General features: G+C 40.0%; 1 protein-coding gene across 2 annotated transcripts in view; it reads right to left on the bottom strand.

Moving 5' to 3' along the window:
• Positions 1-5,461: 5,461 nt before the first annotated feature.
• LOC111582257 (fibroblast growth factor 14-like) overlaps positions 5,462-16,986 on the bottom strand; it is an 80,672-nt gene continuing 69,147 nt past the window's right edge. For both annotated transcript variants that reach the window (XM_055008158.1, XM_055008159.1), the window contains exons 4-5: positions 14,521-14,719; positions 5,462-13,715 (exon numbers count right to left, since the gene is read on the bottom strand). In XM_055008158.1, the coding sequence (XP_054864133.1) occupies positions 13,567-13,715; positions 14,521-14,719 (348 nt within the window). In that variant the 3' untranslated portion in view covers positions 5,462-13,566. The remainder of the gene's footprint in view (positions 13,716-14,520; positions 14,720-16,986) is intronic.

Genomic DNA, 16,986 nt, shown 5'->3' with positions numbered 1-16,986 from the left:
TGATGCTTTCTTGGTTGCCATGGCAGCCAACGAGTATCTGTGGTGCTGGGCAGAAATGGGCTCTGATTGGTTGATCAGTATTCAGACTGCGTGTTGGCTCGGCTGGGTGCTGCTCTGCCCTACTGTGTGTGTGTGTGTGTGTGTGTGTGTGTGTGTGTGTGTGTGTGTGTGTGTGTGTGTGTGTGTGTGTGTGTGTGTGTGTGTGTGTGTGTGTGTGTGTGTGTGTGTGTGTGTGTGTGTGTGTGTGTGTGTGTGTGTGTGTGTCCATCAAATGTCACTTATCACCTGAGAGATAAATTATTCTGTTCTCTCCTCCTGCCATCACGTTTCCCTTTCTTCACCCACCTTTTCCCTCCTTTTTTTCTTGTTGTGAAGGAGAAGAGAGAGAGAAAGAACGGCGAGCGGAGGTGATATGGCAGACGAGGAGAAGCAAAATAGGAGGAGATGGGAGAGAGGAAAAGAGGGAAACGAGGAGGTCAAAAGGGAAGAGCAAGCGGGGAAAAGAAAATATGACAAAGAATGAGTAACAGAGAATGTACGACGTGTGTCACCCTGATGACGCTGGCCTTTGACCTTCATCGAGAGTTTTTGGTTTAACCCTGTAAGACCAACAATGATCCAAAATAAATAAATAATAATTTTATATATATTGTTTGTTATTAGCACATCATTTTTCTATTTTATACACACACACACACACACATATATATATATATATATATGTGTGTGTGTATGTGTGTGTGTGTGTGTGTGTGTATTCCCGTCAGTCAAATGGTGATAAAAGAGTAGAGGTTTGATCCTAACCTTTCAGAGTGACTGACAGCAGACAGGTTACCATGGGGATATCATGAAACCGCAGCTCACCTTACATAATGCCATTGTTGTGTAAAAAAACTCATAATGTTGTTGATTTTCACATTTGGGGCATCAATTAAAGGATCACACGTTCCTCTGGGGTGAGGAAATCTCTAGCACACCAGCAGGTAACTGAAAACAACACCAGGACTCTGAGCTCCACGCTGCCCTTCTTTCTTTCTTTCTGTTTTTTTCCGGTTTCACAGCTGCCGACGGTTTGGAGACGTGAAGTTTTCAGCAGTAGAGAGGGACGCTGAGGCCTGAAGTGGACAGGATTACTATGAAAACCATCTATGTGTGTGTGCTGGAGCGCCTGTTGTCTTTGTTGATAATGAGGCAGACAGAAACAGTCTCTCAAGTGAGCTCTCAATGCCACCTCAAACACACTGCTTCAGCATGGACGCTCTATCTGTGTGCACGAGTGTGTGTGTGTGTGCGTGTGTGTGTGTGTGTGTGTGTGTGTGTGCGTGTGCGTGCGTGTGTGTGTGTGTGTGTGCGTGTGTGTGCCTCGGCGGCAGATAAGAGACCGCAAAATCCCAACTCGATACTGTTTTAATGAAATTAATCAAACGAACGGGAAATCGAAACATTTCGTGCTATGTGATAACAAAATGTCATTTTGCTTTCTGGCTATAATTGGCTGCTTTTTAATAAGAGATTACTGTTCAGCCATTTTGCCTCGTGAATAATGGAGTTTGAGTTTAGCTGGTGGCCAAAGTGATCTCATGGGTTCAGTCAGGCTGCATTTGGTGGAGCCAAAATCAGAAAAGTCACATTTTTATTCATTTAGCTGCTCGTTTCAGTGCTGACTGAGTTTTGGTCAACCTAGATTTTAGTGGAAATGTTGCTCCAAAGCCTGTTCTAGTACTGAGGACACCTATTTTTTAGTGTTCTGCTGAAAAATAAATGTCAAATGCTACTTAATTGGATTTTTCCAGGTAGAATCTGTAATTCTGGAGAAAGATTGCAGATATTTAGCTGGTTAGTATGTTTGGATAGTAGAGCACATGGCAAAAACACCCTAAACTGAGAGTAAGTGGATCGGTCTGAGCTTTTGGTTGTTTTGGTTGCTGAAAAGAAGATGATGATGTGACCCTCAGTCTGTGTTTCATGAGCAAAGAAACAGAGTGTAGTATTTTCTAAGTGACCCCAAACTTTTGAACGGTAGTGTACATTAATTAAATCAACAACTGGCAATAAGAGTCTGTAATTCTTGGTCATTGTGGCCTTTTTTCACAAAAAATAAATGAAAAAAATCAAACTTTGAAATATCAAAGCAGTCCAACAATGCAGCAAATCATTTCAAACTTCCTGCAAAACAGTCTATTTGTTTTATTTCCGCAGATAATTCCAAAAATAGTGGAGTTATAAAAGGTTAAAGAACGCTAGAATGTACATATATGATCCATTAAACAGAGGAAGATACCGATGAGTGTTTACAGAGGTAAAGTAATAACTTGTCAGAAGAATATCGCATCTCGTAAGGCCCACACACACAGCTTTTAAACTCTGTCAGATACACAAACACGGAAGAAAACCTAATGAGCAGCTGAATCTACGCTTAGCATCACTTTGCTCACATTAAGCTAGTCTAATTGAATTTATGTGCCGAGTGATAAATCACGCCGTGCGGCACAATGACAAAGCATGAAAGTTAAACTTGAGGCATCAGGGGGGCTTCTGATCTCACCACGAGAGAAACTACAAAGTCTAACGTTCACATGATGATATAAAAACTGTGGAACAAAATACCCGAGGTGGTGAAGTAGAAGCTCTTATTTATTTATATTTTAAAAAATTAAAAGTCAGACTGTGTTCAGTTTGAATGAGAGCTGTAGTTTTTTTCACCAGCGATGAAGTTACAGTTCAATATAACCTCTTTCTAGCTAATTAAACGCTGTCACTCTTCAGACCACGCTTCATTTACATTACATTTACATATGCATATTTTAATTACATCCAGCTAATTACAGTATTTGCTGGTTCGTCTGTCATTTAGACGAGGCCAGGCGGTGTGTGCGTCTCTTCCTTCCTGTCAGCCTCAGTGCAAAAAGTCAAACTCTTACCAAGTCTATTTGTCTTATTTTTAGTCCAAATGTCTCATCCCACTTGATTTAAGATAAATTCACTGAACAAGAGACATTTCAGCAGATTGTTTTAAGACAATGCATCTTAAATATCTTGTTAAGTCAAACAATCTTGAAATTATCTTGTTTTGAGTTAAATTTTACAAGAAAACTTTTAAGGAATTATTGGAATTTTCTTCCTGAAGGTTTTGCAAATTTTCAGAAATCTGGGGAATTTTTTGCAGATTTTTTTCAGACAAGGAAACAATATTTTTTGGTGCCCATAAATGAAGACAGCAGGAGGGTAAATACATCTCAAATTAGGAGGTTGCATGAAAGCAAAAATCTATTTTTGAATGAAAAACTGCTTCTTTTTTTTTTTTTTTTTTTTTTTTAGCATATCTGGCTTATTTTAAGCCACCTAAGCTTGACAAACCTGGTAAAATTTAACTTAAACTAAGTTTTCCCAGCTAATTGTAAGATCTCAATATTCTAAATATCATATCTTATTTCAAGAAATCTCACTAAGGCATTTTTCACTTGTTCTATTGGCAGGCTTTTCACTTATTTCAAGGTAAAAGTTCCTTGAAATAAGTTTTTTTCTTGTTTTGAGAGGGGCATATTTTCCAGTGCTGTCTCTGCAGCTACATGTCTGCCTGATAGTGGAGCAGTTTAATGCTGCTTCCATCATACTCTGCTCTGGAAACTGACTGATGGTATTACTTTCTGTGCGTCTGTCTCTCAGGCGGGATTAGCAGCCAGGGTCCCCCAAGGTCTCCGGTTTGTTGTTGGGGGAGATTTTTTAATTTTTTTTCCCACCATGTTTGGATTCTAGTGCATTCTTGTGTTTCTCGCACATAAGAGATGTAATTCTGAGTGAAGGAAAAACGACAGCTGAGTTGTTTCTTCTGAAGTGTTGCTGTCAGAAAGCCAACATTTTGATCAGCGACGTCCGTGTCGGTTTGTTGAAACTTCCAGATCAGGGGCGAAATCGTGCAGTTGAGAAACTGGCAGGTGTTTGGCATCGTCTCTCCGTCTGCGTAGTCCACATATTACTTTGTGAGCGTGAGTCATCAGCGCAGACTGATGTCTAGACCGGATCCACACCTCTGAAATGCTGCCCACATTTCCAATTTGCATTCAAATAAGCGAGTCCGGCAAATCAAATCCGACAAAATATGTTGTTTGTCTGCATTTTCTGATGTGATTGGCTGCAGTGACAGATGCTCCTTTGTGTTTTCCTGAGAGTAGAGCGTCGTGAATAAAGGAAGTCAAACAAAACAAATTAAGACAGATGAAGCTGAGCTGAGGTAGCCGCTCAGAGACTCCGCTGTTGACCAGAAAACAAGAAACTGCATCAGAACTTCAGCTCAGACGTCATGTGAGATAAGTTTGAAACTCAACAGATGGAGCTTTCTCACCACGAGTCGCCTTTATAACAGTTGATCTAATGTTTACAGGTGATGATTTATTAAGTAACTGACTCACAGGACTAGGACCCGACTGATTTATCGGCCGGCCGATTATAGCCCTTTGCAAAATAGTCATCATCGGCCAGAGTTTTGCTGATTTAATGCTGACATATTCTTAATTTCTCATAAAACAGTAAATGCTGTTAAGAATGATGTACTTGTGCTATTTCAGTTTCACTCTCTTTGCCATGTGTCATGACGTATGCTTCGTTGCTTTTCATTTACATAGCTTTGCTAAAGTTGCGCTAACCCAGCTTAAGTTACTCCATGTCTGTTTATTACTCCATCAAGGAATGCAGCGGAGTCATGTGACGATCAGCATACGTTTGTCTGTCTGTTACCAACATTACTCAAAAACGGACTAACAGATTTGGATGAAATTTTCAGTGAGGGTCAGAAACGACAAGGACCAAGTGATTAGATTTTATCACCAAGATCTGGATGAGTTTGTTGAGGTTTCAATGGTTATCTGTGAAATATCAGAATCAGCATCAGCCTCCAAAAATCCATATCGGTCGGCCCTAAACAGGACACACGGGGCAGGTTCTGTTCCAGCTCACTGTTTGGGGTCTACGGCTGAAGGTAAAACACAATGAAGCTGCTAAGTGTCATCTTCTCTGAGCAGTCTTACTGATTATTATTTAAAGGTGACGGGATACATACACAGAAAACAGAGGGTGGTAGTAATGGGGGGAAGGACCACAGCTCAATTCACCCTCACTGAGCTTGTCTCTGTTGCTCCTAAACAAAGAAGCAACTTACTTACTGACACTTCGTTTGTCGGCTCGTATTTTGTTAAGTATCTGAGCTCCCATTTCTGCACAAGCAGCTGAATGGTCTGCTGTCATTTTGCCAAGCAAAGCCTGTCACTTACTGCAGCTTTTCTGCTGCTGCGCTGGATAATAATACAGCCTGCCCTTCGGTCAACACTAAGAAGTAATGGGCTTTATTGAAGGAGCAGGTGTGTGTGAGTGTGTGTGTGTGGTGGTCGTTCTGCTAATGCTGAGCAGATGGATACGTCTGGGCATCATATCTGTTAAGTTCAATAATCAGTCAGTCCAGTCAGGCTTCCTTTCTATAAATCCTTTATTCAATATCATTATTTTCTGTGTATACAATGGATTGGACACAAACTGTACAGTGCAGACAAACTCTGTTTGCATAATATGTATGTAAAGGTAACTGTACATTTACTGACAGACAGAATAATCTCCTTTCAGGTCAGCACCAGTCACAGTCTGCTTTTGGCTCATTGCTGGCAGGGTTTGCACTCAGAAGATGCAACAGGTTGTCCTTTTATTTAGTCCATCTGCACACATTTGTGCAACTAAATCTAACTTTGAAGACGAAGATACACTTATTATAGGATGTCTAATATTTCTAGACATTTGTTTCTGTAAACCCTACATACCCTGTATTAGAGACCAAACCTGGATATTTAGTTCCAGCTCAGCAAAAATGTGTTTCGCAAAGAATGTTGAGATTCAGTGATTTAAGAACAAAACTACATGAAGCAGGTTAGTTAACACCAAGGAAGATCTTTTCCATTAAAGTCAATACAAACCTGAGTTGAGGTTGTTTGATTGGGATGGTTGTTAACTGACTAAATGAAATGGATGTCACTCAGTAGCAGCCGTGATGAGAACAGGTGGAAGATTCTAAATGCAAATAAAGGTGTTTCGGTGCTTCCTCTAGAGGAGAATACACCGGTCCGTCCTTTACAAAAGGAAATGACGCTGTCCAACAATTCCTTGGGGCAGCAACATTTGAAAACAAAGCTCCATTCAGAGCAGAGGCGTGTTAACAGCCAACGCTGCATGACGACCTCTGGAAGTGTCAGATTCTCTCAGATGTCCCCACAAATTCTCCTTCACATCTTTCCTTGAGTTCATTTTTCAACTATTCATCCGCAACTAATATAAAAGTCAGAATGGTACCTGATTGGCTTCACATGCCACAACCCAGTCAGTGATTGAAAAGAAAAATCTGCACAATCTTTAATGGAAAAGATCCTCCGAGTCTGTTGTGTTTTTGATACTCAACACCTGCTCAGTGTTATTTTTGTGTCTAAGATGATTGTCTACCGTATTTTCAAGACCATTACACAGTAATCAGGAAGTTTCCTCTTTGTTTCAACGTTCAAAATAACTTCCTGAGCTCAAAGAAGCAGCAAAGGACAGCAAACAAATTCCTTGTTTTTGTTTTTTAGCCAACGTTGATGTGAGACATGAATTAGTTTTCAGTAATATTAAGTAATTTAGATTAATTTTTCCTTTGCTTTATGATTGCAATGATGGATTATGATGTAAAAACAGTTTATCTTGTAGGTTGTTTCTAATGCCACTGGGAAGCAAATGTATAATATCTGAATGTACAAATGAAACAAATGTTTGTCCCGTAGCGTCTCTGCTTTTGCAAACTGACGGCAGGAATGAGCCAGAGGCAGAGTTTTACTGGTGCTACGCTGTAAATGTTTGTTTTGAAAACACATTTCCTACATTACCACATGCATTAGCTCCCCATCATCCTTCCTCTTTTAAAATCCATGCAACAAGTGGGAAACAGTCCAAACGGAGAGAGGAGGAGGAGGAGGAGTCGGGGTTTGTGGAAGAGAAAAGAGGAGGTGGGAATAAGTTCTCTGGCTGCATGATTACACAACGAGCAGAGAGCAAAAGCTAGCATAGTTACAGTGAACAGAAGATTGGGGATCAAAGGATAATTGAAAAGTAAAATAGGATGAAGAGTGTGTATCTGCTGTGTGTGTGTGTGTGTGTGTGTGTGTGTGTGTGTGTGTGTGTGTGTGTGTGTGTGTGTGTGTGTGTGTGTGTGTGTGTGTGTGTGTGTGTGTGTGTGTGTGTGTGTGTGTGTGTGTGTGTGTGTGTGTGTGTGTGTGTGTGTGTGTGGGATGAGAAACAGCTGGGAGGAGAGCGCGTTTACTGTCTCGTTTCAGATTCGGATGTAATAAGGCAGTCTTTTGTAAGAGGAATAAAGTGGAACAGGAAAAAGAATCGGCAAAGAAAACCTGAGGGAGACGAGCTACATCATGAGTGCAGTGCCGACCATTCCATGTTCCTGTGTCTAAAGTGCACCTGCACTGAGGTGGTCGGGGCCACCAAGGCTTTTTTTTTTTAATGTGTGTTATTATGTCTTGTCTTGTGTTCATTTTGTGCCTGATGATTTGGAGCTACAGTTCATGCAGGACAGAGTAAGATGGCTACATGTGTACCTGCCAGAGGAACATGAGTGGTGCTCATGTGTGGAAATTAAAAGTGACCCACGTCGTCATGATTGCTCGCTTGTAATTAAATCAGCCGCTCCCTTCCTGTGCAGAGCTCGCCATTAGATATTTCATAATTGTAGACCTGGTACCTGGCTAACCACCAGTGGAGAGAAATCTCTCCGGAGACGCTGACAGTAATTGTGCCTTCACTGTTTGAACCAGGAACTGTGATTACCAGCCTGGAAACACGACTGCAGCAGTGTCTTTGGTCAGCAGCCAGGAAACCAGGCCATTTTTCTCTGGCCTCAGCCCTCATTAATTCTTGAGCACGTCCCACAGATCTTTAATAGCTGCTTTCACAGGACGGGAACCCTACTGCTAACCTAACAAGCTGGGCTCTCTGAATGGGAAAAGATTTGATGCCTTTGTTAAGTTGATCTCTTTCCTCTGCCAGCAGTGTGGGACAAATGAGCTGCTTGATAATAATTCTCTGTCCCGGAGTTACCGACTGTATCTCCTAATGCAACGAAAACATAGTCCTCTACGGTGGGATTAATTCCTGGAAAGGTTCTGCGTAGACACGGGCAGCTGAGACAACACAGGATACATTAAAAAAGGAGTTCACAGACCTGATTGTCAGGGTTTATTTTCTACTTTTTTTTTGCTAGTAACCCCTAGTGTGACACAACAAGAAGTCAATAAATGTTACATCCACATTTCTTTGACGCGAGACGAGCACAACATCTTCCTCATCAACATTAGACAGAACAGAGCTGAAGTCAAATCGCTCTGAGGATTGGGAGATCTGGGGTAAACCCTGCCGGATCCCAGGAAGGCTGAGTGTTTAACACGAATCTACAGCTGTCCTGGATCACACATCTCCAGCTCGGCTGAGGATGCGAGGCACTCACACAGTTAGCAAATGCTTTTTTTCTCTCTCTATCTCGTTTTTTTTTCTGATGATTCAACATCTGGAATATATTTCACAAGTACCTGCAGATTACCAGCATCAAGATCACGTGACAAAACAGTTTAAATGCTAAATTCGGATCTTTTTTTCCCCCCTCTTTCGAAACAGCATTTAGCCCTCCTGTTGTCCTCATTTACTGGCACCAAAAAATACTGTTTCCTTGTCTGAAAAAAAAATCCAAAAATTCAGCAAAAAATTCCCCAAATTCCTGAAAATTTGCAAAGCCTTCAGGAAGAAAATTCCAATAATTCATTAATTGAAAGTTTCCCTTAAAAGTTATATTTAAACAACAAAAAATACCCCAAATTATGCAAGAAAATTCTTGTAAATATTTTCAAAAAATGAATAAAAATCTTCCAAAAAAATCCTAAAAATATCTAAAGTGATTAAATATTTATCAGTAAAACTTCTAATATTTTCTTTAAGAACATTCACATAAAAATCAACCAAAATCCAGCGAAATCCACTGGATTTTAGTTGGTTTTTTTTGTGAATGTTCTTAAGAAACATTTTTAACATTTGTTTTTTTCCACCAAAAAATGTTCAAAGATTTCCCAAAAATGTTGAAAATGTGGACATGAGAAGTTTCACTGTGAAAATATATTTTTTTCCACATTTTAAACTTTAAACCGGGTCAGTTTTGAGCTGCAGGACGACACGAGGGTTAAGGGCCACATCAGATTGGACAGATTCATGTAATGTGGCGTTGCTGCTCCACCACACATCTTTCAACACAAAGGCAACTAACAGCTAACGGAGGAGAGAAAAATGTTCTGTATGCGAGGGAAAAAAAATCTGAAAAATGTCAACTAGAAACACTGTGAGCTGTCGACTGTACGACACATTGCACACATTCAGCAGCGTTTCACCTGCTGCGTTACCTGTTGCCGAGGCTGGGGAGGCCAGCGCTCGTTTGATGAAAGAACAACCGTGAATTAATCATATAGCCTTGATTTTTTTTGTCGGGCGCCTGCTTTGTCTCGTCGCTCTTTTGGAGTTGTGGTAAAATCAGCGGAAAGTCGTTCATCCTCAGCGAACAGGACGGCGTTTCAATCATGTGATTAAAATGCAAAGCGGCTACTTTGCCCAAAATCGCGATCAGAAGCAAGAGAGATGCACAGTGTCTGTTTTCATCGATTAAAAAGCTGCTGTTGTCCTGAGCCTGGCAGAATCTATTAATTTGCGTCTGCCTCATTGTCGTTAATTTGAAGTGTGGGATCACAGTATTAATATCTCCTCAGTGATATGAGCGACTACTGGTTGGTGTAACTTCTTCAGGAGTTAATTGGCGTCTCGTCCTGCTGTCAAGGAGAGATGAGTAAACACTGAACAGGATTCAAGTCCAGAACAGATTGTTGACTGTCACAGTGAGAGGGCGAAGCACGGGAATCTATTTGGTTTCATTTCTTTGATTTTCTACCTTGTACTCGAGCTGTCTGCAAAAACCCATATATCAGTGTTTGGATGTGATGACAGCTTTATTCAACGCTGTAATCGATGTGTGCTGTTTAGGTTGTGGCGGTTTTCTATCAAAACCCGGTTTCTAATGCTTTTAAGTAAACTAAACGTATTTTATAGGCCATTATGTAGGTTAATGTAAAGCCACTATGGGTAAGTGCGATCTTCTGATAGTCTGCTGACACACAGATCTCCAATCAGTTGTGGAAAGTAACGACAATAACTTAATTTCATATCCTGATTTTACATTTATAAAGTCACAGGATAAGCCTTTGTCTCGTTTCATCGGTCTACGAGTTGGAAGAACCTCCACCAAAGTCTGATTTGACCTTTAAATGTCTCAAAGGGTGTCTTTTAATTACCTTTAGAGGCAAATATTGGAGAAAAGTCAAAAAAATTAAGATGGACTTGTGCTGCAGAACTTTTCCTATTTACTACCTTCTTTTATCTTGCATCCCTTTGAAGGTGTGCACGACCCCTAGATTGAAAACTGTTGGACTAAGCTGTTAAACTGCAAGTAATGCAGTTAAAACCACCTTTATATTGAGCAGGTGCAAATGCTTATCTGCACAGTGAAGCATTGAGATGCTGTTAACACTTTAGAAATGTCAAAGAGACGCATATACAAGGTGTGATCGTGAAGTTCAGAGTCTGCGTCTGGAAAGAGTAAAAGCCGTACCTGGGTCAGTGTAGAATTGTGGGACTTTTGAACTTTTTGGACAATTTTCAAATCAGCTTGGATCTTTTCCTGTCATTTTGGCTCATTTTTGTGTCTTGGGATAATTTTCGAGTCGTTTAGGACAAATTTCATGTTATTGTGGACTAATTTTCCATATATATGGATCATTTTCAAGTCATTCTCGACGGGTTAACATATAATTGCTGGACTTTTTGTATCATAGTTGACATTTTAGTGATATCCAGTCATTTTTTTTATTAATCAGTGATTGTTTCCATAATAAATAATTATGGAATTTGTAAAGACATCATCATAATGAACATAAAAACATTAGTTTTTTTAAACTTTTAATAAAAATGTATGCAAGACATATCCCATGGACTTCAAGAGTCCCTCAATTATATATTGACCCACCTGATTTAAATTTAAGCCATGCAGCAATACACTGCTTCAAGTGCTCCTGCCACATTTGTAACGCTCTCTGGAACTTGTGGTCTTAAAGCACCATTTGCGACGATCGCAGGACCTCCTCCACTGTCAAAAAAGTGATCCCTGAACTTGAATTTAACTTTGAGGAAGAAGTTCCACGGCTCCAGATCTGGTGTGAGTGGGAAGCTACGATTGTGTCGGTGCTGCAAAAAAATCCTGTGCCTTTTCAACACGTTGTGAGTGGGCATGTCTTGGCACAACGGCACGGTTCAGGTTGTTTGCACCAAATGTTCGTCCTTAGACGCCTCAGGACGTTACACTGGAACTCTGTGTTGACAGCCCGATCCTTGGGGACGAATTCCCGGTGCACAACCATGTGAATGCCAAACAGAGCCGTGAGCATCCTGACTTTCTTCAATCTTTAAGACCGCTGAAGACTATTCGTAGCCGTCGTCACAACTCCCATCACTGACGATAATCCTCAACATAAACGTTGGGTCAGTTTGACAGAGTCTGAAGTGTGCTGTCTATGCAAGTGGATTAAGACTTCCATTCAGCGTTTTAACCCTCGTGTCGTCCTGCGGGTCAAAATTGACCCGTTTTAAAGTTGGAAGATTTTTACTCATTTTTTGAAAATATTTACAAGAATTTTCTTGCCACATTTGGGGTATTTTTTTTAAAAAATACAAATTTTAAGGGAAAGTTTTAAGGAATTATTAGAATTTTCTTCCTGAAGGTTTTGCAAATTTTCCGAAATTTGGGGAATTTTTTTGCTGAATTTTTTGATTTTTTTCAGACAAGGAAGCAATATTTTTTAGTGCCCGTAAATGAAGACAACAGGAGGGTCAAATGTGGCAGGAGCACTGGGAGTGGGGCATCACTGCACAACTCAAATTAGTCCCTGGGGCAATCTTTGTTGCTTTTGACGCTTATATTTTACAACATATATTTAGTTAATAATACCTTTTTGTACTTTGTGCTTTCGAATATGAGACTTTTTCTGGAAAATTACGGTGTGATATTGTACTTTTAATTTCATAGACGATCTGAATGCTTCCACTGCTGCTGGAGACCTGCGGCGAAACATCATTATCCGACCCAATTAGACGGGCTTTCGGTTTCTGAGGGATAATCAGACCAATGAAAACCTCCAAAAAAGTCAAATAGAGGATCAGATTTTACTCATAGTGGCTTTGACATCATTTACCCTGTGTTCACTTACCCTCATTCCTACCTAAGTACTTGGGAAGGCAGCAGAAGTAAAGTCCTACCGGGCTCCTCATGACAAGGAACGCCATCTGTGTTAAACCTCACTCGACGATATCTGCTACTCCATGTAAACACTGACTGCTACCATGCCTCCTATAACTCTCCGTGTTGCTACAAACAGGGAATCTGTGGAAATCGTTGTGGTTTCGGCACTCGGCTACACACTGATTCGAGCAACTTGATGCCAAAGCGCTTCGTTTGTCGATTGATCTCCTCCTCTCCTGAGCTACACTTGTGTCCGTGATGTGGAAACCATGACAAAGAGACAGGAAAGTAAAACAGAAGCAGAAACTAAAATCAGGTTTGTATCTGTACAACAACGTAGCTCGATAATCACTAGTGCTTTGTGTGCGCAGAATAATAAGTAACAGACAGATAATAAAGTCATACTGAAAGGTCAGACATGCTTTAAGCTATGTGGTCTCAAATAGGAACTCTCTCTTTGAAACATATATGATCAAACTTAGGGAAGATCTATAGGTGTGTTTACCTTTTACATTTCATTGTCAGCTTAGTAGAGAACATCCTGTGCCAAATGTGAATTGATCGATGACTAAGCATCCTCTGAATCATCGGTGTTTGGTGTTTAAAGTATTCTCCTCGCCCGATGTTTGCTGATGTTTTTAATCTGCTCTTTATTTACTCTAAGATCGCATCCGAGTGGTCGATTTTGGGTGGGGTGGGAGGGTGGGTGTGCATGTGTGTCTGTTGCCACCGGCGAGCGAGCGTACCTGGGAACAGAAAACAGTGCTATCAGGAGGGAAACGTGGGGCCTCAGTCTTACAGATTGTCACAGAAAAATACCGGTGAGGACGATGTTTTTTTCAGATTTTTGTTTGTTCGTTAACATTCTCAAGAAGTCCTTTTGTCTCCCATGCGAGGTCACGCCACTGTCCCAGTTCAAAAATATCTGGCCGGCACTGACCTGACTTTATCGTCTTCTTTCGGTCCCTGCGGCCTCCCCGACGCCGGATCTGTCCAATAGGGAGGGAGGAGAGGCGGGATGTCGCGGCCCCACTGCTGACCAGTCAGAACTGAAGCTGTTTGTTTTGTTACCTTTTAGTTGCAGTTTGTGTTGTTTGAGAGCGCAGCAGTGGGGCGAGTCTGAGGCTTGTCCAGCCAGGGGGAGGTTAAAAAGGGGGGTGGGGTTATGTCTCCTCCTTGTCGGGTTTGTTGACTGGTTTGCCGCCGTTCATGACCACCGGTTCGCTGGTTGTGCTTTTGGAAGGCGGGCCCACGGCGAGCTTAGGCACCGCCTCTCCTACGTCATGCAACGAAGGCTCTCGGTACATCGCAACTAGAGGAGGATGAAGAAGATGTATTATTATTAATGTTTTCAGAAAACGGCAGTTAAAAGAAATAATCTAAACCAGAGGTGTCAAACTCAGGGACCACATTCAGCCCAATTTGATCTCAAGTGACCAGTAAAATCACAGCATAATAACCTGTAAATAACTACAACTCCACATTTTTCCTTTGTTTTCGTGCAAAAAAGTACATTCTGAAAATGTTCACATTTAAAATCAAACAAAAAAAGACAAAAAACAACAAAAACAAGACAAAATATTACAAAAATGAGACACAAAATGACAAAAAATTAGATAAACAACATGAAACAAAACAAAAAAGAGACAAAAATTAGACAAAAAAGTTACAAAGCGACAAAAATGAGACATAAAGCTACACAAACGACACAAATGAGATCAAAAATGACAAAAGCAAGAAACAAAACGACAATGAAGTAGACAAACAAACACAAGTGAGACAAAAAGGAAATACAAAACGACAAAAACCACAAACAAAACGACAAAAACATGAGAGGAAAGACAAAAGTCAGACAAAAACAAGACAAAATATTACAAAAATGAGACACAAAATGACAAAAGAACAATGAACAATCTAATATTTTACTTTATGACCAAAACAACTTGTCATGGTCTAGAAATTATTTTAAATTTATAGTTTTACAAATTTACAATCTGCAATTAATGTCTTCTCTATAATTTTTACACTTTGAGGGCCGGATTGGACCCTCTGGAGGACCGGTTTGGGCCCGCGGGCCGCATGTTTGACACCCCTGATCTAAACATCAAACGTGTTACCTTCTATAGGTTTAGGCAGGAAGTGTGCAGCTGGTTTGGTCTTTTTGACCCTGTTGCCCTTCATGGCCTGTCCCTCTTTATTGAGGCCCAGGAACCAGGCCCGACCCGACTCCTTCTGTCTGTAGAGCATCGAGCTGTAGATCACATAGTAGTTCTCGAACACCGACTCCTTAAACTTACACTCTGCTGTAAACAGTTCCTGAGGAGACACACAGACACATAAAGAATCATCGATTGTACTGTTTGACTAGTTTTCCAACCACCTCACGAGGCATCCAGTTTTTCTCTGCTGACAAATTAAACACTGATCCGATTGATCGCCAGGGTGAAAAATGCTCGTGCGCTGCGTAGACCTGAAGAAACAATAAACAGACACTGATGAAATAGATGGAGGCATAATTGCATCTCCACAGGACACTGGGATCACCTGCTCAGTGAGAAAATTCATTTACAAATCCATTATTTTCTCCTTTTAATTCAAGAGAAATCGAAACAAACACACAAAACATTTCTTTGTTTTTAATATATATGTCTATTAACCCTCCTGTTGTCTTCATTTACAGGCACCAAAAAATATTGAAAAAAATCCAAAAATTCAGCAAAAAAATTCCCCAATTTTCTGAAAATTTGCAAAACCTTCAGGAAGAAAATTCCAATAATTCCTTAAAGGTTTCCCTTAAAAGTTTTATTCATTATGTGGCAAGAAAATTCTTGTAAATATTTTCAAAAAATGGGTAAAAATCTTCCAAAAAATCCTAAAAATATCTAAAATGATTACATATATATCAGTAAAACTTGTAATATTTTCTTTAAGAACATTCACATAACATTCACAGCGAATTTCACTGGATTTTGGTTGATTTTTCTGTGAATGTTCTGAAGAAACATTTTTAACATTTCTTTTTTCCACCAAAAAATGTTCAAAAATTTCCCAAAAATGTTGAAAATGTGGACATCAGAAGTTTCACTGTGAAAATATATTTTTTTCCACATTTTCACAATTTTAAAACGGATCAGTTTTGACCCGCAGGACGACACGAGGGTTAATAGAGAGTGGGAAACTGCAGCAATATAAATGTTACATTGGCCACATTTTATTGTGTATCCATTTTTTAAGTTTAATTTTAATTGTTTTCTGTTATTTGTTTGTGCAGACAGAATCAAAGTTAGTTTCATCTGTGAGGAGAAAGATCATGGTTTAACTGTAAAATAGCTTTTCTCAGAGATATTATCATTACAAACTGATTATGTGTTAATGTAAAAAGACATTTTAGCTGCTGATACTTGTTTTGGTTTGTTGATATTACGGTGGGAATCCCAGAGTAAGTCACAATATTCATCATTATACGTTGGCATCCTACAATACAATGCAATAAAATCATCGATCATAATATCTGTGCAGCTGCAGGACAAAAAATACCAAAAAACAGGAATTATGTATTTATTCACTACACTCTGGTGTCAGTGAATGTATGAATTATCGTTATTATTGAATTTTAATGATATCAGTTCAATTATTAGCTAGTTTCTTCTTCTTCACTGCTAATTAATAAATTCCATTCATTTTTTTCAATTGATAATCAGCACCACAGCTACACTACCGTTCAAAAGTTTGGGGTCATCCAGACAGATTAATGTTTTCTATGAAAACTCCCACTTTTATCCATGTACTAACATAACTGCACAAGGGTTTTCTAATCATCAATGAGTCTTTCAACACCATTAGCTAACACAATGTAGCATTAGAACACAGGAGTGATGGTTGCTGGAAATGTTCCTCTGTACCTCTATGGAGATATTCCATGAAACATTTCCAGCTACAATAGTCATTTACCACATTAACAATGTCTAGACTGGATTTATCATTCATTTAATGTTGTCTTCATTGAAAAAAAAAGTTTTTCTTTCCAAAATAAGGACATTTTTAAGTGACCCCAAACTCATGTGGTCATGAACTACCACCTCTGCTGTGTCAAACTTGTTGTAGGGTTCTGCTTGGAGTGCTTCTGTATTTTAAAACAATATTGATATTTGGCAGCAGTGTATCGATAATTAGTCACAGGAGGATGCGATACGATATAAAGCCATAATGATATTTTGTCCCACCCCTTAATTGATATTATCTGGCTCAGAATTCCATGAAGGAATCCTCGGGCAAAGCTGGAATGATTTATCTAGTGTGGCATCTGATACTGTAACATAAAAAAACAAAAAAAGTTGGCGTATCGACCAGCCACAGACAGGGAGGAGAGGCACAGCAGTGACTGAATGATGCACTGCTCTAACTCGTGTCCCCCGACGCTGTCCGTATGCACACCAACAACGAGCTAAACAGATAAAAAAGCAGATTGATTCCGGCGACACAAAGCCCCAAAAGATCCCACCTTCCCCACCCACATCAGCTCCACTGTTATGTGTCAGAACTCTTTTCCATGGGTGCCGGCGCCTCCAGCGGAGCATATTCAG

This window comes from Amphiprion ocellaris, chromosome 24, assembly GCF_022539595.1.
Source record: "Amphiprion ocellaris isolate individual 3 ecotype Okinawa chromosome 24, ASM2253959v1, whole genome shotgun sequence".
NCBI lineage: Eukaryota > Metazoa > Chordata > Actinopteri > Pomacentridae > Amphiprion > Amphiprion ocellaris.
This window is presented reverse-complemented; position numbering and strand designations above follow the sequence as displayed.